Raw genomic sequence first — 26,375 nt, forward strand, 5'->3', positions numbered from 1 at the left:
CCAATTTGGACATTTTCACTTAGGGGTGTACTCACTTTTGTTGCCAGCGGTTTAGACAGGAATGGCTGCGGTGAGTTATTTTGAGAAAACAGCAAATTTACACTGTTATACAAGCTGTACACTCACTCATGTTGTCACATGAAAAGATAGAATAAAATATTTACAAAAATGTGAGGGGTGTACTCACTTTTGTGATATACTGTACATAGAACTCTTTGTTGTGTAATTATTTACCACAAGCACTGACATATACTATCAAACACTTCAGTCTGAATTTTATAGTAGGTTGTGTGATGGCATTTTTTCATTCTTCAGTATATGCTTTTCTATTTATTTCCAGGGCAGCAAACTTCAAGAACTACACATTTATTCAGCTGAACGAGGAATTCTCCCGTGGCAAAGGATTAGATATAGGCGCTCGTGCCTGGAAAGGAAACAACGTCCTTCTGTTTTTTTGTGATGTGGATATCTACTTCAATGCAGAGTTCCTGAACACATGCAGAATAAACACACAGCCAGGTATGATCTGTCCGGCAGTGATAGGAGTATCTTGTATGACCATATGACCGTTTATTCTCAGCATGATGTTTTAAATGTTTTCAATAACATAGCTTTAAGGGCAATTGTAATACATGCGGTTCTACTCTCAAAAGAAAAGTGGATGCGAGTGAATTATATTTATTTTTTTTTATCTTTGCTACCAGGATAATTAGTGGGGCTATAAGTAGCACTTAGGCCTGTGAAAAATATGTATTAAAGTAAAAAATAATTGAATTCAGGCTAAAAATATTAAAGCAGCTTGACCCAACCTTCTTTTTTATCTTAAGGATTTTTTCAAATCTCAAGGTACCCCCGCATAAAAATAATTACATCCATTACTCACAGTGGAAATATACAAGGTTGATGGCAGAAAAAGACCCAGTGGTTCTTCGAGCCTGCCCTTTTTTTTCACAGATATACAGTATATATACACTACTCAAAAAAAAATAAAAGGAACACTTTGAAAATACATCAGATCTCAATATGGACTAATGTCATGCAGGATATCTATACTGATATGGACTGGGTAATGTGTTGGGAATGAAAGGATGCCACATCGTTTGATGGAAATTAAATATATCAACCTACAGAGGGCTAAATTCAAAGACACAACAAAAAGCAAAGTGAAGAAATGATGCAGCAGGCTAGTCCATTTTGCTGAAATTTAATTGATGCAACTCAAAATGGTAGTCAGTAGTTTGTATGGGCCCCATGTGCTTGTATGCATGCTTGCCAATGTCGGGGCACCCTCCTAATGAGACGACGGGTGGTGTCCTGGGATATTTCCTCCCAGATCTGGACCAGGACATCACTGAGCTCCTGAACAGACTAAATATGCAACCTGGCAGTGTCAGATGGACCAAAACATAATGTCCCAGAGATGTTCTATTGGATTTAGATCAGAGGAGCCTGGGGGCACTTCAATGGGGGCATTGTTGTGCACCAAGAGGAACCCAGGACCCACTGCACCAGCATAGAGTCTGACAAAGAGTCCAGGGATTTAATCCCAATACCTAATGACAGTCAGGGTGCTATTGTCTAGCCTGTAGAGGTCTGTGCGTCCCTTCATGGATATGCCTCCCAAGACCATCACTGACTCACCACCAAACTGGTCATGCTGAATGATGTTACAGGCAGCATAAGGTTCTCCACAACTTCTCCAGATGCTTTCACGTCTGTCACATGTGCTCAGGGTGAACCTGCGCTCATCTGTGAAAAGCACAGGGAGCTAGTGGAGGACCTGCCAATTCTGGTGTTCAATGGCAAATGCCAATCAAGCTCCACAGTGCCAGGCAGTGAGCACATGGCCCACTAGGGGACGTTGGGCCCAGAGAGCACCCTCATGAAGTCTGTTTCTGATTGTTTGGTCAGTGGCCTGCTGGAGGTCATTTTGTAGGGCTTTGGCAGTGCTCATCCTGTTCCTCCTTGCACAAATGAGCAGATACCGGTCCTGCTAATGTATTAAGGACCTTCTATGGCCCTGCCCAGTTCTCCTAGAGTAACTTTGTCTCCTGGAATCTCCTCCATGCTTTTGTCGACTGTGGTGGGAGACATAGCAAACCTTCTGGCATTGGCATGTATCAATGTGCTATCCTGGAGGAGTTAGACTGCCTGTGCAACTTCTATAGTGTCTAGTGTGGTGAAAGCAGAAAAAAAATGGGCATTGCAGTTTGCTGTGAAGCCCATGGTGACCCGTGTCCACAGCCAAAAGCTTCTACAATGATCACATGAAAATCAGAACAGAATTACGGAGCAGTGGAAGAAGGTGGCCTGGTCTAGTGAATCACATTTTTTTATATTATGTGGATGGCCATGTGCGTGTGTGTCACTTACCTGGTGAAGAGATGGCACCAGGATGCGGTATATGAAGGTCAGCAGAGTCAGTGTGATACTTGGGCAATGTTGCTGAAAAACCATGCCATTCATGTGGATGTTAATTTTGAATCCATGCCTCAATAGGTCAGGGCTGTTTTAGCAAAAGGGGGCCACACTAAATATTAGATGGGTGGTCATAATGTTATGGCTGGCTGAACATTGTATGTATGTATATATATATATATATATATATATATGTATATGTATATATAGGAGGGGTGTTCCAAACGTTTCCGCACTGTTCCATATATTAAACGGCGTCAAAATAAGTGCAAAAAACATTTTGAAAAACTCTTGCGTGTGTATATATATATATATATACATATATATATATATATATATATATGTATATATATATATATATTTAGTTTTTATTTTATTTTTTTATTACATTTTTGTCTGAGGATAGAAGTATGTTTAGCCCAAGCATTTTTAAAACACTGTTGACTGACTCGTGTCAGGTCCCTCTAAGGAGAGCCAAGGCTGACAACCAGGGGCGGTTCTCGCTGCCAGCCTTTGTGCTTCAGTCGTCTCTCCCTAGTGTGTCTGTGCTGTAGTGTCACTTTGGAGAGATACGGAAGTGGTGTCGTATGTGTTTCCTTCTACAGGGAGCATGTCCTGATGACTTGCTTTCCTGCTCTCACAGCCTTTGCTAGCATCTTCCTCTGCACACACCATACTCAAGAGTCCCCGCAGAGCTACCTACCTCATATCTTGATCTCTCCATCTGGATCCTACTCGCTCCTAACTGAGCTGTAGAGCTGTATTAAACATTTTGTGATGTGTGATCTGATGATACTACAGATCACTGTGGTACACATAACTGTCGGCAAAGAAGTCTGTCAGTAAGGAGCCTGACATAATGAGGTTGATTTACTAAAGGCAAATAGGCTGTTCAATCTGCAAGGAAATCTGCTCCAAAGCTTAGTAAATGTGGTGAAATTCAACTTTGCAAAGAATATGGAAACACATGCAAGGAAAATTTTTGGATGGATGATGGAAGTCAACAGAGCTTTACCTCATTCTCTAAGCCCTGGGCAATTCCCCGTGCTGTGCAACTTCTCTTGCAAAGTGAAAAGCCTATTTGCTTTTAGTAAATCAACCCCCATCACTAGGATTGGTTGCAAAGTTGGTAGCATCCAACAGTTTCCAGAGAGCAGAAAGGTTTAGATACCTGTAGTGCTTTAGATAGAATAGGTAGGAGTAAAACCCTTATAAAGTTATATTACTGTCTGTGTCCTACTGGAAAAATACTAAATTAGTAGAGAGAGCCGGCAACTCCAAAATCCTTTAGACAGCATATATTCTGTGAACAAGCCCACATACTAAAACCCATTGGCTTGCTTTTTAATCACTGTTATGCCATAAATAAAGTATTTACTAATTTTGTATTGTATCCAGTAAATGGAGGACACTTTGGAACCTGAGCACCCATGTAAGGATTCCATCAATTATCCAGGGTGTATTCCCTTGTCAGAGCACTGCTATTTGCTTCTTGTGCCCACTGGGAAAATATCACTTCTCTTTCTGTTCTGGAAATAGGACAGGAAATGAGAGGAAATATCTCCAAAGTGACTGTAATTCCCATCTTATAGCGTTGTCATAGGAATTCCAGTTGGAGGATTTTCCCTCACTTTTGGCTCTGGTAAAAATAACATTTTGGATTTCTTCATCAGTGACAGTGGTCACCAAAACAAAGGGGTAAATTTGTCCTGGGGGCACACAAACATCAGTTAACCACTTAATCCCCAGCCCTATTTCGGACACTTTTTGTTTACAAGTTAAAACCAGTATTTTTTCCTAGAAAACTACTTAGAACCCCCAAACATTATATATATTTTTTTAGCAAAGACTCTGGAGAATAAAATGTCGGCCATTGCAAAATTTTTTGTCACGCGGTATTTGCAGTGACAAGCCCCGAGCAAAGCCACGGAAGGTGGCGGGAGGGGGGGGGGAGCATCGGTCGTTACCGATGGAAAGCCGACCGTCGGCTTCAAACCACGGTACCGGGATGATGTCTCTAGCTAGAGGCATCATCCCGGTATAAGCCTGCAAAGTTTACCGACGTAGCCCTACGTCGATATGCAGTAAGTGGTTAAAACCTCATAGAGGTCTAGCCCTTCCCTATTCTATTAAAAAATAAAAAAGTACATTATAATACCAAACGTATTGGGATGATTGCCTTTACACACACATGAACTTTAATGGCCTCCCAGTTTTAGTCCATAGGGTTCAGTAATGAGTTGGCCCACCCTTTGCAGCTATAACAGCTTCAACTCTTCTAGGAAGGCTGTCCACAAGGTATAGGAGTGTGTCTATGGGAATGTTTGATCATTCTTCCAGAAGAGCATTTGTGAGGTCAGGCACTGATGTTGGAGATATGGCCTGGCTCACATTCTCCGCTCTAATTCATCCCAAAGGTGTTCTATCAGATTGAGGTCAGGATTCTGCACAGGCCAGTCAAGTTCCTCCAAATCCTACAGACTAAGACTGGGATGCCATTAAAGTTCATGTGCGTGTAAAGGCAGGCGCTCCAATATATTATTATTATTATATATATATATATATATATATATATATATATATATATATATATATATATATATATATATATATATATTTAGTGTACCTTTACATATACATACAACAGCACAGTAAAATGTAGATAGGAAAATGGCTTGCAACCCATGGTGGGAGTAAAACACTGATCTCTTCAAATAAGATACAGAGTACTATTTAATTTTTTATGTAGCCGTTTTCACTGCAGCTATAACTGCATATTATACCAAAACAGACTATGGAAGTCTGTGTCTCCCTGGCCCACTTTTCCTTTTTTTAATACTGTTAACTAAATTTCTTCCTGGTCAGTTTTGTATTCCTCATATACTGCAAAAAAGTGTATTATGAAGAAGTAATTTCTTATGGATTTATTATTTAAAAGGGTTAGTTCACCTTTACTGACTTTTTCCAAGAACATTCTTAAGCATTAAAGCATCTTTAGTTCATTAACCTGCAGTGCTCTATTTTGTAAAAGAATGCTTAGTTTTTTTGCCAAATTTGTCCCTTCCACAAATTAGGTCTGGCTAGTTAAATTTTTTTAGTAATGCTTCTCTTTATTTAGCTGAGACATTGTTTTTTATTACTTTACTCGAAAAACGTCTATCGTAAAAATGCATTTTTTCTCTCCTCTGTAGGAAAGAGAGTTTTCTATCCAGTTCTTTTCAGTCAGTACAACCCAGCGATAATTTATGGGCATCATGATGCAATTCCCTCCATTGACCAGCAGCTGGTAAGTGATTTGTAGGCAACCTCAGGTCATCAGTGTAGTCTGTATATTCTTGCTCTTGACTTGTCTTATGTGCCAGTGTTGGCCAAGTCAAACAACAAGGCATTCGTAATTGATGTGCTGCTGAGCACTGATATTTATGAAAGTCATAACATCTTTTCCAGAAGGTAGCAGAGAGTGACTTTAGTTTGGACTGTGGTCCAGAAGCAACACCATCCACCCTTTGCAATGACTGATATCCTACCAGTGAAATTGCCCACATTATTTTTAGCTATGAACATCAAGGTTATTTTATTGCAGTAGACATAGCAGCACATAATTCTGTTTGGGCTTCACTAATGATGCAAATACATAAACAAAGAAGATTTTCTTAGACCTCTCCTTATGTACAGTGCATGAATACCCATGCTTTCATAAATCAACTGCGAGAAGGACTGAATCCTTTTCAATCCTAAAACATTAGCACTGTCAAAGTATAACATTAGAAAAACAAAATTCGGTGTAACCGAAAAAAGAACTGCGCAAATGGAGTGATATTTAACAATAAATATATAAATGTGAAAAATTAGGGAATTTCTTCCTCTAGCGAGCAGCAATAAAAACGTGAAAACGCAATATGTGATAGTGAAAGTGGGTTATTGCGCTCAGCAGTATACTCACAATAAAGTGCTAATGCATAAATAACATAAACATATGAACCAATTATTTAAAGGTGAATATTCCAATAATTATAGCAATAATAAAAATAATAAACATAGTCCTTGAAAAGTGCTCGGTGCAAACTTTAAGTTCCAGCAGCAAATACAATTGGACTTGATGTGAAATGCCTTCACCAATCACCATACACCCAGTGCTCGGATAAAATACTTCTTACCAAAAGAAGTTGACCCCTTAATTATAGGGGGTCATGATCGCAATGTATCTCCACAAGAGCTCCAAAATCTCCTATTACAGTCTTCACATCCAGTGTGTGATAAGCCAGAAGTAAACAGATGACTCCGAGACTCCGGACTTTGCTATAGTCATGCAGCTGTCCTCAGGTGCTGCCCTGTACACGGCCCGCTGCAGCACTGCTCTGGGATCACACACAAGCCCCGCCCACTAGCCCAATGCTGCTCCACACTGGCAGGCAGCCCTCCTCTCCTCTCCTCAGGCTGCTCCTCTCTGCTATCCCCTTGCAGGCTCTGGAGAGCCTGCAAGGGGATAGCAGAGAGGAGCAGCCTGAGGAGAGGAGAGGAGGGCTGCCTGCCAGTGTGGAGCAGCATTGGGCTAGTGGGCGGGGCTTGTGTGTGATCCCAGAGCAGTGCTGCAGCGGGCCGTGTACAGGGCAGCACCTGAGGACAGCTGCATGACTATAGCAAAGTCCGGAGTCTCGGAGTCATCTGTTTACTTCTGGCTTATCACACACTGGATGTGAAGACTGTAATAGGAGATTTTGGAGCTCTTGTGGAGATACATTGCGATCATGACCCCCTATAATTAAGGGGTCAACTTCTTTTGGTAAGAAGTATTTTATCCGAGCACTGGGTGTATGGTGATTGGTGAAGGCATTTCACATCAAGTCCAATTGTATTTGCTGCTGGAACTTAAAGTTTGCACCGAGCACTTTTCAAGGACTATGTTTATTATTTTTATTATTGCTATATTCATTGGAATATTCACCTTTAAATAATTGGTTCATATGTTTATGTTATTTATGCATTAGCACTTTATTGTGAGTATACTGCTGAGCGCAATAACCCACATTCACTATCACAAAGTATAACATTATCTGTATTCATTTTCTGCATTACCAGCAATGAAATACAAATTATATAATGATAAAACTGGGAAATCCATTTTCTATGAAGGTATACCAGTGCCTCATTGGCTATTGCCCAGGCTGAAGTAGAAGGAATGATTTAGGAAGAACATCTGTTTAGCATTTGCAAAAAATTGGGATTTGAGGAATTCAGTAGAAGGTATAATTAAATGGATAACTATAAGGACCTTTTAAGGTATCATTATGTTGACCAGTTTCAAACAATGTTAGAAGAACAATATATGGTTCATGTCTTTTTACCATTTGGGAAAGTTTTATTAATTCTTTGTCTGAGTATACTTAGGTGAAGTTCCTGCATTGTTTTTCCATGACCAAGTGATATTGAAAAAAATCTGTTGTGTAATGCTATAGGAATAGTTAATTGTAAGTAATTGGATTGTAATATTTATAGTGTGGTGCAAGTGGAAGAAAGTCTCTATTTACAAGGTAAGTTTAAACATGACAGTGGAAGTGATGTAGATTGATTTCTTCTCAAGGCTTTCTACGATCTACGATCTACAAGATCTAAAATTTTAGTTTCATAATGTTTTTATTAGATATTTCAGAAATAAAGGAATATGACAACTCCCCGGTTTTGGGAGGCTTAAAGAAACAGGCAAATATAAACACAAAATATCTTTGGACTAGCTACAAGTTACTTAGACCGGTAACTTACTGTAATTAATAATGACACACTAAGACTCCGTTCACACTGGGGCGACCTGTCAGGCAACCCGGTTGCCTGACAGGTCGCCGTAGGTCGCCTGCCATAGAGTAGCTGTGGACCCGTTCTAATAGGAGCGACACAAGTCGTCCGACTTAGAAAAAGGGTCCGGAGCTTCTTTGGGGTGACCTGGAGCGACCTGCATTGACTTCAATGATATGAAGTCCGTGCCGGCCGCTCCGAGGTCGCGTTGCGAGCTGCGCGCCGCAACCTGTGAGGTCGCTCCGGCAAGTAGCGTCGCCCCAGTGTGAACGGGGTCTTATACAAGAATATAGGAATAGGAGATACATCTATAATCTGACAGTAGGGCTATAAATCTGTCTAGAATAGTGCGTTGGGGAATAAGTGTCCGCCCAGGGAGATGTCAGCTGAGAAAATAGATGGTAAATCTTAAATGGTAAAAGATGGAGAAAAGGCAATGCCAGACATCGCAGTCAGAAGAGATGAAAGGGAGGGATGGCATTTAGAGGGACAAGAGAGGAGGAGAGAGAAAAAGGGGAAAAAAAGGAAAAAAAAAAAAACATGGGTGGTAATGGGGGCACAGCATGCATCGGTCAAGCTGTATTGGTTTTAACATCAACAATCAGTATCTTATACTAAAATCATCTAAAGTCTACCATTAAGTTCCAGGTCTACTTCTTTGGTTCTTCTGAAGTTTAAATAGCTGCGGTCTGTGTTGGGGCAAGTAGGGGAGATAATCACTGTGAATTCTATGGCGGTCATGTAGTCTATCCAACAGGCGCAAGGTTTGTGGAAAAGCGTGATTTTATATACAATAACAAAAATTAACAATAACTATTTGACTAATTTGCATACCTAAATCATTTATATAAATATTTTTCAAGATATAATTTTGTTCGGTATCCATTTTATAAAAAAATACACTATCCTGATTTTTTATAGGCTACCTAATGTGCATAAGTGATAATAACATTTGACAGTGTTTATCTGCAGGCTGAGGGCTTTCATTCATGCCAGTGGAGCCTCCAGCCTGCATGTAATCAATATGTCAGAGCTGATGTAGTAATCACTTGATAGGGAACCACTTTAACTGGTTCCCAGGTGGGATCCTGATTGTTAGTAAAATTTTGGATTGAGATCCAGCATCCATGAAATCATTGACAGCTGGTTCTCGGTGGGAAGAACATAAAATAATTTATCCTTAGCATAGCATAGGGCAAAGTTCAAGGTAACAATATTATTATTTTTTTTTAGGTTGGGGGAGCATAAAACACATTAGTCGTGTATATTGTTGTGTATCCCATTACCTGCAAGCGTCTACTTCTATATATAATAAAAATAAAAAATCTTCCTGCACTTGCTCCCTCACAACCATGATGCGACCTTAAGTGGCTGTCTTCTGATGCTGTCAAGGTTAACAGAAGTTGCTGTTACTCCAAATAGTTACACCAGCTGCCTGCCCCTTGCTACCCTCTCTACCATTCATAGAAGTCTTCTTACTGCTGTCATAAAATGTATTAAATTGTGTGAATGGAGGAGTTAAATGCATAGTATTATGGTAGTAAGGCCATTTTTATGAAAGAGGAGGCAGAAGGGGGCGGGTGGCTGGCGCAACTGTTGTGATTAGCAGCAGCTTCTGTTAAAGGACAAGTAGGGTCAAAGCTCTTTTGGCCCTACTTCTCCTGTGGGTCACAGAAATGCACTTTGTTCTGCACTCCTGTGACCCATATCCAGCCGACAGTGGGCTGACATCACTCAGCCGGCCCAGGCTCTGGAGAGATCTCAGTTTTAATGTTGGGATCCATCCAGGTGCATGCCCGGCAGTTGGCTCAACCTCTCAGTGAGAGCCTGAGCTAGCTGCTCCTGCCCACTGCACAGCCTTGCAATTAAAGACCGCTTCTCGTGGTCTTAGAGCCGCCACCTAATGTGCCGTAAGTATGTGTGTTGTTTTTTAAAGCCGGCACTTTTCTTTTAACCATCACAGTACCGGAAGACAGCTGCTCACATTTTTTTTTCAGAAGGAACCACCTGCAGATAATGTTATACACACCAAAACAAATTACTAGAAAAAAACTAAACTTCAGTTGTAATATACAGGTTGCAGGTGGGAAGACATAAAACAGGTTGCTAATATCTAAATGCTCCAAATGTAAAAGGATAATATTTTGACACTCCAATGTGATCTTTTATGATTGGACCATTGAAGGTAACACAGTTTTTTCAAATCCCAGCACATACTAAGTGTACAGTCATAAACCAACACTACCATTATATGGCATTGTATGAGGTACAGAGCAGCAATGTTGAATGCATAATGAGCCAATCCAGTAAATGATGTAACACAAACTATTTAATGCGAATTGAGAGTTTAAGGTTAGAAAGACGAAATGTATTTCCAGGAGCTAATGGATATGCCATCTTGTCAATTTGTGCACACTATATTTTACACTGCTTCATGGGCAGCATTCCAGGTCATTCAGATTAATACTTGAAAGAGCTAGTCTCATATCCTTCAAAGTTCCTCTACCAGAATAATTCAGCTATGTGATTGTCATTTTAAACATAGCTTCATAAATATGATGGTGTTAATATCCGTACACCATATACAGTACTGTATATATAATTTGCATTTAGCAGCGTTTTAGATTTAAGGCTGCTCTCAGGGCAAGCAGCTGAATGCAAGGATGAAATACGTATAGCATGAGAATTGTTTACCTGCCAAAGGATTTGTTGTGTTGCACAACTGGTACTTTGATCCAGGCACCTCTTGCATACTTTCAGTCTTTGTGCTGTTATGCAGGGTGTATGAAGGAAGGTGTAGAAATATATTTATGAAGCAGTAAAAGTGACATTCACTGAAGGTACATTTTCCTGGTGTATTTGCTTTAAATTACAGTGATTGCTTTAGCTGCAGAAAATGTTTGGTGAATGTTACAGTTCACTGATTTATAAATATGCACCTTGGTGTTTTCGGGAAATATTTTCTTATTGCGTTTTGTTCAAAACCTAATAAAATCGTCTTTTTAATAGGAAATATTACATAGGAATGCTCCATGCTTATTTTTCTCATTTACTGTAGAATATAGTGTTATAGGTTTTTTTATGCTTGTTTACCGGGCTATTTGTAGCTGGCTTGCTTAAAAACCCTGTATTAAAAGCTCAAATTACAAACACACAGCTGAATAAGTGAGAGGGGTAAATCAGACTTTCAATTAAGGAGAGACAGTCTGAAAGTAAACAGCTCTTTCTGTATGCACTTTGACATCTGTATGCTGTTATACACTTTGACATCAATATCACTCATGCATCCTGTATTAAAAAATGTATATTTACAGAGGACATTTGTTCTGAAAAATAATTAAGTCAGCAGCTACAAACACTGTAGTTGCTGACTTTTAATAAACAGACACTTACCAGTCCAGGGATTTAGGTCTGTTTTTTTTTTTTTTACAGGTTTTTGGATCTCCGCCATCTTGGTTGTGGGAAACTCGCTGTGACTTCCCAATGCTTCACAGCTGGCTTCCTGCTACGCATGCATAAATAGAGCTGCACTTTCTCAATAGACATGCAGCCTCCTGGGACCCATGACATGTCCTAGGAGGTTGCAGGCAGGGAGGGCAGGGGGGGGGCAACTTTCACTCGGATCTCCTAGGCGAGCGGAGCAGAGGTAGAGCAGTTACTTTCCAGAAATAGGCACCCGCACCAAGAAAAAAAAAAAAAACCTTCAATAGTGGTGGAGGAGGGGAAGAGGAGGAAAACTGGAACTTCCCTTTTTTTTTAAGTTTTGCTTTAAGATAAAAACTTTATATTTAAATAAAGCTAGAGCATCAGTTTGTGTAACCACTTGCCGACCGGCAAGGTCGACTTGCTGCGGCAAGTCGACTCTATTGCCCAAAATCATGTACCTGTACATCATTTCGTGCAAGAGAGCCGCTATTGTGCACTGATTAGACAGAGGGGGAGCCAATCAGCGGGCCATCCACAATCATTTCTAAAAGAGAGACATAACGGCGGTCTGCCTATATAAACAAGAAAGATTGTTGTTCTTACAGGGGAGACGACAGAGATCTTGTGTTCCTAAGCTCCCAGTTAGAGCAACCCCCACACAGCACCCCCTAGGGACACATTTAACCCTTTGATGTTAACCCCTTCCCTGCCAGTGCCATTAGTACATTAACAGCGCATATTTTTAGCACTGATCACTGTAATAATGTTACTTGTCCCTAAAAAAAGTGTCAGTTAGGTGTCCACCGCAATGTCGCAGTCCCGCTAAAAATCGCTGATTGCTGCCATTATTAGTAAAAAAAAAAAAAAAAGCCATAACAATATCCCACAGTTTGTAGAAGGATTAACGTTTGCGCAAAGCAATCAATATATGCTTATTGGGATTTTCTTTGCCGAAAATATCTAGCAGAATAAATATTGGTCTAAAATTGATGAAGAAATTAGATTTTTTTACATTTTTTTATGGGATGTGTTTTATAGCAGAAAGTAAAAAATATATATATTTTTTCAAAATTGTCATTCTTTTTTTGTTTATAGCGCAAAAAATAAAAACCGCAGAGGTGATCAAATACCACCAAAATAAAGCTCTATTTGTGGGGAAAAAAAAAGGACATCAATTTTATTTGGGACCGCGCAATTGTCATATCGCAAAAAAGGGCCTGGTCATTAAGGGGATAAAACCTGCCGGGGCTGAGTTAAAACTTTACAAAAGAAAAACTATCTCAGATCATTATAGTTCTCTTTTAAATTTACCTTTATTTGCCTTACACACAAGTAAAGATCCAACCTATTTATGTCAACAGTGTCCATATTGTCCATTCTTTCTTCCCGAAATAATATTTGAATACTTCTAGAGAATTCCAAACAATATTATGTAAAATATTGCTACCAGACCCAAGCAAAGCAGATAAATAGCATCAGCTGTGTCTCTGTAAATATTACCGCAATATTGTTTGACAGCAATCCCTATTGCATTGTAGGACTAGATGCATACAAGTACTGGACGCAGATGACAATTTAGCACTTGCGTTGTCAGAGCAGTGTTCTGCCAGAAGTCCAATTGCTTTGCTGTACGAGGGTAAATAGAGGGGTGGGGTGAAGTTTGCAAAGAGGCGACTGCAAGCTGTTGTGCAGAATGTTTGGGCAGCTGCGGCACACTGCATTAACTACACCCATATCTGAACTGATCTCAGAGATGTCATTGTTGCATAGCAAAATCCACTGACTGCTATACTGTAAAGGCAGACAGCAGAAAAATCAGAGAGGCAAGCATTCCCAAAGACCTTGTGCTTTCTTCAGAACGCATGAAGGATATAATGTTTAATATTAAGTCTAATGTAGGAAAATTATACCTGGAATATTCTAATAATAAATTTGTACTGCAACTTACTGAAACCATATAGGCACACTTTAAATAAAAGTCTTTTGGCAAATACATTTAGATTTCACAGAACACAATTTACTAGCAAGCTAATATTCTGTAAATATGTTTTTTAAATGTTTTTAGATATTTTTTTATTTGTTTTTAAAAGCATTGAGGACGTATGTACAATGTAGAAATTAGTGGTGCACCGAAACGAACATTTTGGACTGAAACCAAAACTTTAGGATGCATTTGGCCCCGAAAACTGACACCAAAACTGAAATAAACAGCTTTAAAAAAAAAATATATATATATATATATATTTTTTTTATATATATATATAATTGTATTATATTCAGCTTTTTAAGTAATAGTTTTTGAAGCGCATTAATAAAAATTAAAGAGTCACATAACCTATGAAAATTGCAGCAAAATCAAGGTAAAATTGTGGCAAAAATCCCGTGTGTTTTTCAGTGGCCATTATCTGCTTCTTTTTTTTTTTTTTCTATAGTCAAAACGCTGATATTATTGGACGATAATTTTCAGTGGCTGATATATCGGAGTATCCCTAGTAGAAATAGTGGGAATAATATTTTTCAACACACCTAGCTATGCAGTGCATAAGGAATATGACAAATTGCCACTTTTAAAGCCTAACTCATCTTGGAACAAAACTTTAATTTAAATATATTCCTCATAAGCCACAAATGATATAAGTCTACTTTGTGCACACCTAATGCGTTTGCAAACCTAGTTATTATCTTGTAAAAGTAGTGGTAATATCACTGTGCTGCACATAGCCAAGGGAGGGGTGGCCTGCCGAAAACTAAAGGAGTGGACGAAAATAAGACCAGTCACCCTACACAAGAAGAGAGAGCAGCAGCTACTGTTCTTGATTACAGGAATCTCTTGTATAACAGAAAGGATTACCGTATAAGCTCTTGTTCACACTGTACTGCAGAGGGATTGGTTCTAGCACATGCACCACTTCCATCTGCTGTCTGGGCCCCCGGTGTGGCCCTTTACCCTGCAGTTCTGCTGGCTTCCCTTGTCGTCTTCCTGATGAAGCCTTCCGGTGAAATGCATTGTGGTTCGCAGCGGTGATACTTCCGGTTTCGTAACTTCTGGTTATTGGTGGAACACACACACTGGTCCATAGCGCTGAAACCGCTGTTTACTGCACACTTGAATGCAAAGTAGTGGGTGCCGCTTGTAGGAACAACAAAATGTGAGTGTTCTATGGATTATTTTATGTGGAAAATGGAATTTTAATAAACGTATTGCACAATTATATGTTTTTTGCTTTCTTCTGGGAATTTTGATAATTTGGAGCCTGATTTAACATTTAAAGAAGCTTTTACAAATATAGCAAAGTCGGGTCCATTCTAATTGTGGTGACTGGTTTTGAAGATGGGAGTCTTAAGCTGAGACCTACTGTATATAACAAGCTGTGTGGGTCCTGGTGGCCCGGATCCGTCTGGTGAGTGGCCCCCTTACATTAAGGTGGAGGAGTATCAAGGAGCACTTGTGAGATGGAAATATAGAGCACATTGGAGCACGGGGTGTGGAAGACAGCTGTTCATCTTATACAAATTGTTCACCATTGTATTTTTTATTTCAAGTTTTTTATATATTTTCAAAACTTAATTGTTTAACCAGTTCTGGACCGGAAGGATTTTCCCCTGGCGGTATGATTATGTCAGGAATTCTGTACCAAAAGCGGTATAATTTTTTTCATGGAAATTTGGCGTTATGTATTATAGGCCTACAATTCTTAGTAATTACTGACTTAAACCTGACCAAAACAAGACTCTAGTAGACATCCCAGATGTGATAAATTTGAAACACAAACGCATGAATTATAATCTAATCAATAATATAATTTTATTATATAATATATAATATAATATATATATATTATATAATAAAATTATATTATTGATTAGATTATAATTCATGCGTTATATTATATATATATATATATATATATATATATATATATATATATATATATATATATATATATATATATATATATATATATATATAGGTGTATATATACATGTGTGTATATATATATATATATATATGTGTGTGTGTGTGTGTATTATATATATATATATACATATATATATATATATATACATACATATATATATATATATATATATATATATGTATGTATATATATATATATATATAGGAAGTCATCAGGCCGAAAGAGGACATACGAGCGGCGGGTATCTCAGGCGGCTGCCGATCACAGCAATGGGAGATCATCGCTGGATCGCCAGGAGAAGGTAAGACACCGCTGCGTGCTCTGCCCATCCACCCCGAGCGTGACTCGGGGATACCGATCCTAGCATAGAAAAATCCACCCCGAGTCATGCTCGGGGTTACCGCTAGGCAGGTTAATGACCAGGCCATTTTTTGCAATTCGGCACTGCTTTCTATTAACATAAAATTTTGTGGCCGTGCAACACTGTACCTGAAATAAAATTGATGTCCTGTTTTTCCCACAAATAGAGCTTTCTTTTGGTGGTATTTGATCACCTGTATGATTTTTATTTTTTGCGCTATAAACAAAAAATAGTGACAATTCTGAAAAAAAAAAAAAAAAAATATATATATATATATATATATATATATATATATATATATATATATTTCACTTTCTGCTATATAACATTCCCCAAAAAAATAAAATGTAAGAATCAAAAACTGTCATCCTTTTAGGCCAATTTGTATTCTGCTACATATTTTTGGTGAAAAAAATTGCAATAGACGTATTTTGATTGGTTTGTGCAAAAGTTATAACATCTACAAACTAGGGGAAAGATTTATGTCATTTTTATTTATTCTATTTTTTTTATACTAGTAATGGCGGCGATCTGCAATTTTTAGCGGGACTGCGACATTGCGGCGGACAGATCGGACCCCTGACTGACATTTTTTACACTTTTGTGGGGACCAGTGACATTCAGTGCTAAAAATATGTACTGTTACTGTACTAATGACACTGGCAGGGAAGGGGTTAACCAAGGGGTGATCAGAGGGTTGATTGTAAACCTAGAGGAGTGTTTTACAACTGTTGGGGGGAGGGACTTGTGAAATGATCATAGAGACCTGTGATCCTTTATAGAAGGATCACAGGAGCTCTGTGATCATTTCAGAGAGAAAAACGGTCAGCTGTGTTTACAACAACTGAGCGTCCTTCTCTCTCAGCGGGGAGTGATTGCAGGTGCCCGGCAGCATGCGCTCGCCCCTCAGCACCACTCCTGGGAACTGACGTACCCCTTCGTCGATTCACGCCGCTGAGCCAGCATGCGGCAGTAAAACTGTGGCAGGCGGTCGGCAAGTGGTTATTTTCCATATGGATTTTCACAATTTTTACGAAAAAAAAAAAATGTTTTGCACACATGCATTTAGTTTGGATGATTTTTGTCTTATTATAGTCACTGGTCTCTCTGCAGAGCTGCACCACATTCTGCACTCTTCAGTTTTAGCAAATCAACCCCACAGTGTCTTCCTTTTATGTATTTCGTCTGTGTAAATAGCTGTTTTCCTGGAGTTCAGCTTTATAAAATTAGCTAACAATGACTGGAAGGTTTCAGGATATTGTAAAAAAAAAAAAAAAGATGAGATGAATACATTCATTAACCGCCTTAGCGGTATCCCCGAGCGTGACTCGGGGTAGGAATTTTCTGCTATTAGCGGTATCCCCGAGTCACGCTCGGGGTCAATGGGCAGAGCGTGCAGACAGCGCAGCGGAGCTTCTCTTACCTTATCCTGGCGATCCAGCGATGAGCTCTCATTGCTGTGACCGCCAGTGAGATCTCCGCCGCTCGTCTGTCGGTAGGAGGACTTCCTAGTTCCGTTCTCTGCAGCAGCAATGCTGCATGGGAGCGGAACTAGGGAGGGAAATTAAAAAAAAAAAAAAAAAACGTTGCACAAAACACATAACACATTTTATATTATATATATGCATATATATATATATATATATATATATATATATATATATGCATATATATATATATATATATATATATATATATGCATATATATATATATATATATATATATATATATATATATATATGCATATATATATATATATATATATATATATATATATATATATATATATGCATATATATATATATATGCATATATATATATATATATATATATATATATATATGCATATATATATATATATATATATATATGCATATATATATAAATATATATATATATGTATATATATGTATACATATATATATATATATATATATATATATACCTATATACACACACACACATATATATATATATATATATATATATATATATATAAAATTATATTATTGATTCGATTATAATTCATGCGTTATATATATATATATATATACACACACACACATATATATATATATATATATATATATATATCTATATACACACATATATATATATATATATATATACACACATATATATATAATATATAACGCATGAATTATAATCTAATCAATAATATAATTTTATTATATATATTATATATTAAATAATAAAATAATATTATTGATTCGATTATAATTCACTTGTTTGTGTTTCAAATTTATCACATCTGGGATGTCTACTAGAGTCTTGTTTTGGTCAGGTTTAAGTCAGTAATTACTAAGAATTGTAGGCCTATAATACATAACGCCAAATTTCCATGAAAAGAATTGTACCGCTTTTGGAACAGAATTCCTGACAGAATCATACCGCCAGGGAGGTTAAAAGAGACATGTGAAAACAGTGCAGTTTACAAAGTTAAACAACAACTGTCAGAAAACAACGTTTACTTCCTCCCATGTTATAAATCGTGAAGTCCAGATGTTTCCAAAAGTGACAACTTCAAAAAGTACAAGTGTTCCATCAACACTGCATTCCATTAGACACATTTCCTACTAATAATACCCAAGGGAAACAGTACTTCTTTAGCAAGCATCAAAAACACAGTACTTTGTGAAGGTGTTTATTAGTAATTGCTGAGCACAATAATGACATCGTCATGTGTAGGAGTTTGGGAGATATTGTAGGATTTCTCATCTATGCCACATATTCTTAACAGTGTGGAGTGTAATTACAGCATACCCATTTAACACAGCTTTTAAATATCCATACCGCATTTAATTATAGTTGTTTGCATGATATATACCTATTGAACCTTTTTATGAACAACAATAAAAGAGGAGGCACATAGATGCAAGGAAGATCAATTTCCATGATAATGAAATATGCAATCCTAATGCCTACAAACCGCCATGAATGGACTGGCAAATGAGCTAAGTACAAGGACCAAGCCTAATTCTGACACTTGTTGTTTACAAGTTTTAAGTCCTGGCCCTGGACTTAAAGCGGCCATACCAGGAGAGGCTCCACACGCTGGGAACACTTACAAACATTTGCAAGAGTCTATGATTACAATTAAAAGCGGCAACATATATTGCAACAAAAACCCATGTTATATGTACATGGCTCATATTAAAACTCATAAAAATGAATTAATATATATATATATATATATATATATACTGTATATACATATATAAAAAGTACCTAGGTGTTATATACACCTAGCACACCAGCCATGCAAAAATATATACATAAATACCCACACATGCATACATAAGGTACGTTTGGACTTGTATGATTAGCGCACGGATGGTGAATATCACTTTGTGTGTATATGTTGTGTTTAATCCTCCTCTTCTCAGGTCCTCCGCTGGCGCTCCTGACCCCTCCCTACTGCCGAGTGCCCTCAGAGCAAGCAGCTTGCTATGGGGGCAAACAAGCAGGGCTCCTGAGCCTACTCACACACAGAGCAGTGACTTGTCCTCCCCACCTCTCTCCTCATTGGCTCATTGACTGTGATTGACAGCAGTCTGAGCAAATGAGAAGGGAGAGTCCCTAAAGAGCCAAGGCTCTCATACACATCGCTGGATCGTGATGGGGCTCTGGTATGTATTAGGCAGGCTGCTGCACATAGAAGTTTTTTTACCTTAATGCATATAATGCATTAAGGTAAACAACCTTCTGCCTTTAGAACCACTTTAAGTTTGAAGAGGAAATTAAATTGTAGCCTTAGGCTTACTTACATCCTGCAGTCCTAAGTCTGTACCTCTGTGGTCAATAACCGCTCTGGCAATGGACTATTAAATAACTAGGGCAGGGATTAGTTCTAGCAGGGGTAGGGTTTAGTACTGTGTGAGGAATTTGATGTGTTATGTATGGTTCACGTGCAAGTTCTAGCCCCCCACCCTTTTTCCTAATGTGCAAAAATTAACTTAGAGACTAACATAGGTACTTACCAACACCATAAAGGGCCTGTGTTTACCAGTTATTTGTTTAGACATTTTGTTGGACCTGACAGATTTCTTTTAAGGAGTCTCTGTCAAGCATGGCAGAAAAACCGAGAAACTCCAATTTATATTAAAAAGCAGCCACAGGCTCCTTCATGCACATAATTTGACCGAGTTTGTTCGACTATTCTGAGTTGGAAGAAGTGTTAAGGGCTCTCTAGTGTTCATTTAACTGTGCTGAAAGGTAGACTTTAAGCGTAACTGTTCTTTACAAACAGCACTATATTTAAATGAACAAACGTCCATGTGATGGTTGCATTAAAACAGTTCTACAGTTTAAGTATTTCTGTCATCTGGCCATTTAATTACTGGGACCATATTCACCTTTCTTCTCAGGACATCTTTGTTACTACAGAAATTCATGGTGGACCATAGACTTCTGATTGGCTGGATATGGGTACATGTAGTTAGATTGAATTAGAATTTTTTTTTTTATACTATACTGCATTGCAAAAAAAGGAGTGGAAGAAATTAACACTAAAATTAAAAAAACAAAACACAATTTTACAGCTTTAGTCACATCAACTACCTGTAATGAAGTGTGCCGATGCTGTGCAGGCAGCTAGATGCTAGAGAAATCTTCACTGCAGGAGGCCTGTCTTCTTCCTGTCTCTGAAATGTTTAACAGATTTGGATCTTTAGGCAGAACAGCAGTACAGGCTGTAAAGATATTGAAAAAAGTTATTTTATAGATTGTGTTACATACCCTGTGAATGTGTGTGAGTTTGACCAGAAACAGGATTCTTTCCCTCATTCACAGATACAGGGGCAGAGGCGTAACTAGAACCTAATAGGCCCCAGTCCAAGAAACCATGAAGGGCACCCCTGATCCTTCTCCCCCCTTCCATCCAAGCCCCGATATTCCAGTTCTGGTAGGGTGTCCACGGACATTCTCCCAGAACCCTGCCCCCCCACGTTCCTCCTGGGACTCGCATCCAGCATGCTCTGTGACTGCTGTGTCCTTCAGGAAGTGTGAAGCCCAGCAGTTAAATGATCAAATTCAGCTGCTTAGCTTCACACTTCCCATGGTGCACACATAGGAGGAGAGGGGCGGGAGGAGAAGGAGCAAATCAGCTCTCTCCTCTCCCATCTGTGCAAGGGAGGAGGGAGGGGGAACTGTCAGTGGAGGCTCTGGGCTGTATGAGAGAGACGCTCTCAGCCCAGAGCCCTGCAGCCTGCAAACCTGCTAGCGCCCTCCCGACAGTGGCGGAGAGCCAGGGCCCGATCGCGAGTGCGACATGTGCATCCCTGGTAATTCTGCTAATGTTCAAGGGAATTTAAAATGACCCTAACAACAATTTTCTGATTGTAGTTCCTTTAAGAACCTCCTATGCCTAACTCAGACAAACATTGGCACCAGTGTTGGTAACATTACCATCACATAAATTCAGGTAGTTCTTACTGCTGCCACTATGGCAGCGACAAATTCTTAAAAAATTACTGTCAGTTCTCCGTTTAGGGAACTGGAGGTAATTAAGACCAACTCTGATCTGGCATACAGAGGTACACCAGTACTCAGAGTGGGCAGTGTCTGTGCTGGGAAGCTGTTATGTGTGGGACAGCTTCCCACACTGTGCTGTATCCTCAGACCCATTTAGCTGAGATTCCCTGGTTGAAAGTTATATGTAAGAAAAAGGGCCAGTGATACAGTTGATGTCATTATGGTATTTCCATATTTAGGAAGTTACTTTTTACTTTACTGGGGGAGGCCTAAAGAGGAACTGGTCTCTCGAATCCCCATCAGGCTCTCTACCCCCCTTGAGTGACTTTTGAGAGAAACACAAAGCAGTGAGTGAATTTGAAAGCTGCTATTGCACTCAAAATCAGCAATAGATCCATAGATCTATAGATCCCGTGTGCTGTCAAACAACAGTGGCGCAGACCTGATGGGGAACTAGTCTCTCACTATGGGGAACTAGTCTCTTCCCAATCAGGCTCTTCCCACCCTTACCGTAAAACTCCTCAGCCAAGCGCCTGTCAATGTGATGGGCACAGAGGCTGGGGACGGGCTTGCAGTGCAGACCTGGACCAATTTTATGTACTTGTCTGTGACAGGTACATGATTTGCGCACAAGCACTGACACTGCAAGTGCTGTTCCTTAACTTTTAAAGTAGCTTTAAGACACCCTTTATAAATTCCCCCAATTGTGTTAAAAGCAGTGTAATCTATGAAATAACTTTTTAAATAGAGGAGGTCAAAGCAGGAAGCATGTCCCTGTCAGACCATCTGTACAGATATCTTGCCCATCTGTACAGATATCTTGCCTGAAAACCCAAAGCTGTTAATTATTGCACTCCCGAAGGTTCAGAGACTGGAAGAGGACTGGCATCCAGTAGTGAAGATTTCTCCAGGATCCAGCTTCTTGTATAACGTGGGGCACACTTCATTACAAGTAAGGGATATGGCGAAATTGTAGAACATGGGTGTCCAACCTTTTGGCTTCTCTGGGCCACATTGAGTGTAGAGAAATTTTCTCGGGCCGCATATAAAATATATACTATAGTTAAGGTATATAAGTAATAAAACGCCGCCGTGCCCTTACTGCATTATTTGGAAGCTGCTGTGGCCGTGCCCCCGACTCAACTTACTTCCTCCCCAGGAAAAAATAATAATTGTCAGGGGGCAGTGGGCCGCACTGCCTGTGGTTCTGGGCCGCATACGCCCTCGGGCCGCAGGTTGGACATGCCTGTTGTAGAAGGTATGTTTTACAATATCTATCCAGAGACCAGAGTAAGTCATCAGGATGATAGATGTCAACATTGCATAATTGGTCCTCTGTAAACTACATTTTGTGATTTGAGTCCTGTATGAAGTTCTCCTGCATATTACAAGTTAAATGTTTAAGTTGACAAACTAGTGGAACTGCAATATAGTTTTAATATGCATGACAGCACCCTTCTATAACTGTGATTATATTGTTCTCAGAGCAGTTGTTTAATATCTGAGCTCATTTCTTTGTGTTTGAAATTAAAATTTGCTATTTTGAAAGAGATTTCTGTATGTACTTCAAGAAGAAGAACATTTATTTTGTTAATTCCTCAAAGCCAGGTTATACAAAACCGTCGGAAACTCACAAAGAACTTTAAAATATATGAATGAAGGCTTACTTGGTTTAAAATTGCTTTTTAATTGCCATTTTAAAGCAAACTCAAAAGAGTGTTTTCTTTTATTTGTTCAGGGGCCACAGAGTGATAAATGGTGTAGATTTTTCTCATGCAGCAAGAAGCAGCAATGGTATACATTTATTGTAAAACCTTATAAAGTCTGCTAGTAACCATTTACATGCCTTTTGGCAACAATTTAGAAGCATAGAAATACTGATATAGGAAATCTTACTTGTTAGGAAAGGCTTATTATAACTATATCAATTTTTAAGGTGGATGACAAAGCTAACTCTTAACTATTCTTAAAAACCTTCCCTCCCCCCTCTTCCAACCTTTCCTGCTTACCCTGTATAAAAAGTTCTGTGTAGTTAACCTTTTTATTCCAGTCTAGTCACATGATTTAGCACTCCTGGCTCCCCTGTGTAAGTAGGCGTTCAACAACAGCTGTGAATTCCCGAAGCTGTGATGCCACCCATATGCTCCCATGGCCCCTCCATTGTCTACATGAAATATGTAGAAAAAAACAGCGCAGACCCCCCCCCCCCTCCTTCAGGTCTGGTATGGATTTCAAGAGAAACCCCACACCAAATTTTTTTTTAATGGCGTGGGGCTCCACTCCCCCCCCCCCCACAATCTATACCAGACCCTTTTTTGAGTATGCAGCTCGGCATGCCAGAAATGGGGGGGGGGGGGGGCGAGCGCCCCTCCTGAATCATACAAGGCCACAGGCCCTTAGCGTGACATCAAAAAAGAGCGGGTCATCAGTTGTCCCCGCCCCTTAGTTATTTAAGAACAGATGGCAGAAGCCTTTGTTGGGTGCAGAGCTTTTTTTTTTCCAGGTCAGTGGGGTGGTGGGCATTATGATTGACGTTGAATCTACTTTGGGGCACATTTATTTTCTATTTTTAGATTGTCAAAAACTGTTGTGTTTTTATTTACTTTTGACTCTTTTTTGGTAATTGAGTAGGGGTACTTTGCACCCCATACTCATTCACATAGGGCAGGGGCCAAAAACCTGGTGGCCCCCCTTTGTTAAAGGGGACTTCCAGGTTCCAAAAAGTAACCCCCCGCAGCACTGACCTGGGCCTGAGCCAGGGTTGTGGGGAAGAGGCCCTTGTCCCCATCAACATAGGGACAAGGTGCTTTGGGGGGGGCAGAGTCCTCCCTACCCCAAAGCACCCCCCATGTAAAGACCATGTTGCCTGATATGCTGCAGAAGGGGGGTGCTGGCTCCCCCCCTCCCCCCACCTTTCCTGGCCTGCCAGGCTGCATGCTCAAATAAGGTTCTGGTATAAATTTTGGGGTGCCCCATGCCGCTTAAAAAATATTGCCATGGGGTTCCCCTTAAAATCCATACAAGCCCTGGTTTGAATTGGGGGGGGGGGTCTGCATTTTTCATTGCCAGCATTCCTCTGTTTCAATTCATCTGTCAGCGAGGAAGTCCACTGACAATTGACGATTCACTGGTTGTTAAGAATACAGTGGCTGGCTTTCCGGCCCGCTCCTTGACAACCAGCTATTCTTTACACAGAATTCAAATTGGTTAATAATTTATTGACCAATCTGAATTCGAATCATTCTGAAAATATGGAATTCGTTAGAAAACAAATATACAAAATAAAACTAATTTCAAATAAATCCGTTACTATTTCATTTGGAGATTCGAATACATTTGAAAAAAAAATTGTCCAAATTTATATTCGGACCAAAACGAATTGCACATGTCTAGTCAGCGCTTCCTCATCTGCAGCAGCTGCTAACTGACAACAGGCTAGCCAGAGCTGCTGGATCACAGGACTGAACTGGATTAAAAATAGGTAAATACACAGATTCTTTTTATACAGGGCATGCAGGATTAGTAGGAGGAGGGGGAAGGGGATGTTGCTAAGAATTGATGAGTTAGCTTTATCTTCTACTTTACAACTCTAAATTTGCATGGGATGGGAATGGAATGGATAGAGTACATGAGTATCCCTGCAGCTATGTAGACATATCCTGCACCCAGAATTGCCTTTCATATTCTGCTTTCCACAATTATTTGTCTCTTCCCACCTATTAGAAATTGAAGGTTCTGTGAAGCTGACTGAAAGGGGAGACACTGGAGGATCTGATTCTGCATATACTGTAGTGAGTACAGATCTGTGTCAAGGGGCCTGACCTGAGGGGGGCCTGGAGCTAGAAGAGTCAGTGGACGGGTGTCACTAAAGGGGATGCTAGTGAGTGTCCCGAAGATAATGTTCACCAAGTCTATTTCTGGAGAGAAAATAGCAAGGAGACCTAACCTTTTCCATACATGTGGCAGTATGGTTCAAGCAGTGTAGCTGCTTCCACAAGCGACCTGGTTAGGCCAAGTGAGAGTTGTCCTTATCCAATGTACATACTAGGGCTGTGCATCTTCACTTACCTCACGATTCGATGCGATTACGATTATTAGGGTCGCGATTCGATACGATTCGATTCCGCGATGCATCACGATGCATCACGATTACTGCCCAATGCCCATGCCCAGCCCACTGCCCAATGGTTTTCAAAACTTTATCAAAAAAAACAAACAATCAAGCAGTCACAAATAAAAGAATCCTTTTTATTTTCATTTGCTTCAAAGGACACTTTCCTGGACCCTGTCATGGCCTGCAAGCCCTGCATACTTTAGTGCACTTGCACTGCAAACATATAGGAAGGTCTGAAAATGCAAACAGCATAGCAGAGACAGACAACAACACTAGTATTTTACTAGAAGTAACAGTAAAATTAGTAAAAAACTGTAGTAGTGCAGTTTACTGCTTCATAAAAGAAAATATTAATATAAGCCAGGCCTACCACCATTTAAAGTACAACTAAAGGCAAAACTTTTTGGATTTTGGATAAAGTTTGGCCTATAGTTGTACTTTAAGGCAAGCCAAGATAGAAGAAGCCAGCCAGCCAGCCAAGCTAATATTCTTGTGAAAATGGTCATCATAAATTCCCACAAAACATTATATATAAATCCTTTTATGTGAATATGCATTGCAATAAATTCCAGTGACAGTGTGACAGTGACAGTGACACTGACAGAGACCCCCCTCCCCCCACAGCTGAGCTGACTGCAGCCTGACACACTGACAGAGACCTGGGTGGATGTCCCACACCTTCCCCAATCCCCCACAGCACTGACAAACACTGAGAGTGAGTGAGTCCCCCCCCCTTGCCCAGACCCCCACACTGACAGAGACCTGGATGTCCCCCACACCTTCCCCAATCCCCCACAGCACTGACAAACACTGAGTGAGTCCCCCCCTTGCCCAGATCCGCCTTAGCTGACT

At 39.6% G+C, this 26,375-nt stretch overlaps 1 protein-coding gene across 1 annotated transcript in view; it reads left to right on the forward strand.

The window, feature by feature from the left end:
* CSGALNACT1 (chondroitin sulfate N-acetylgalactosaminyltransferase 1) overlaps positions 1 to 26,375 on the forward strand; it is a 169,534-nt gene that overhangs the window by 100,589 nt on the left and 42,570 nt on the right. Inside the window, exons 4-5 of the mRNA XM_082245449.1 lie at positions 341 to 519; positions 5,610 to 5,704. Coding sequence (XP_082101575.1) covers positions 341 to 519; positions 5,610 to 5,704 — 274 coding nt within the window. The remainder of the gene's footprint in view (positions 1 to 340; positions 520 to 5,609; positions 5,705 to 26,375) is intronic.

The sequence above is a fragment of the Pelophylax lessonae genome (genome assembly GCF_965119305.1).
Source record: "Pelophylax lessonae genome assembly, chromosome: 1".
NCBI lineage: Eukaryota > Metazoa > Chordata > Amphibia > Anura > Ranidae > Pelophylax > Pelophylax lessonae.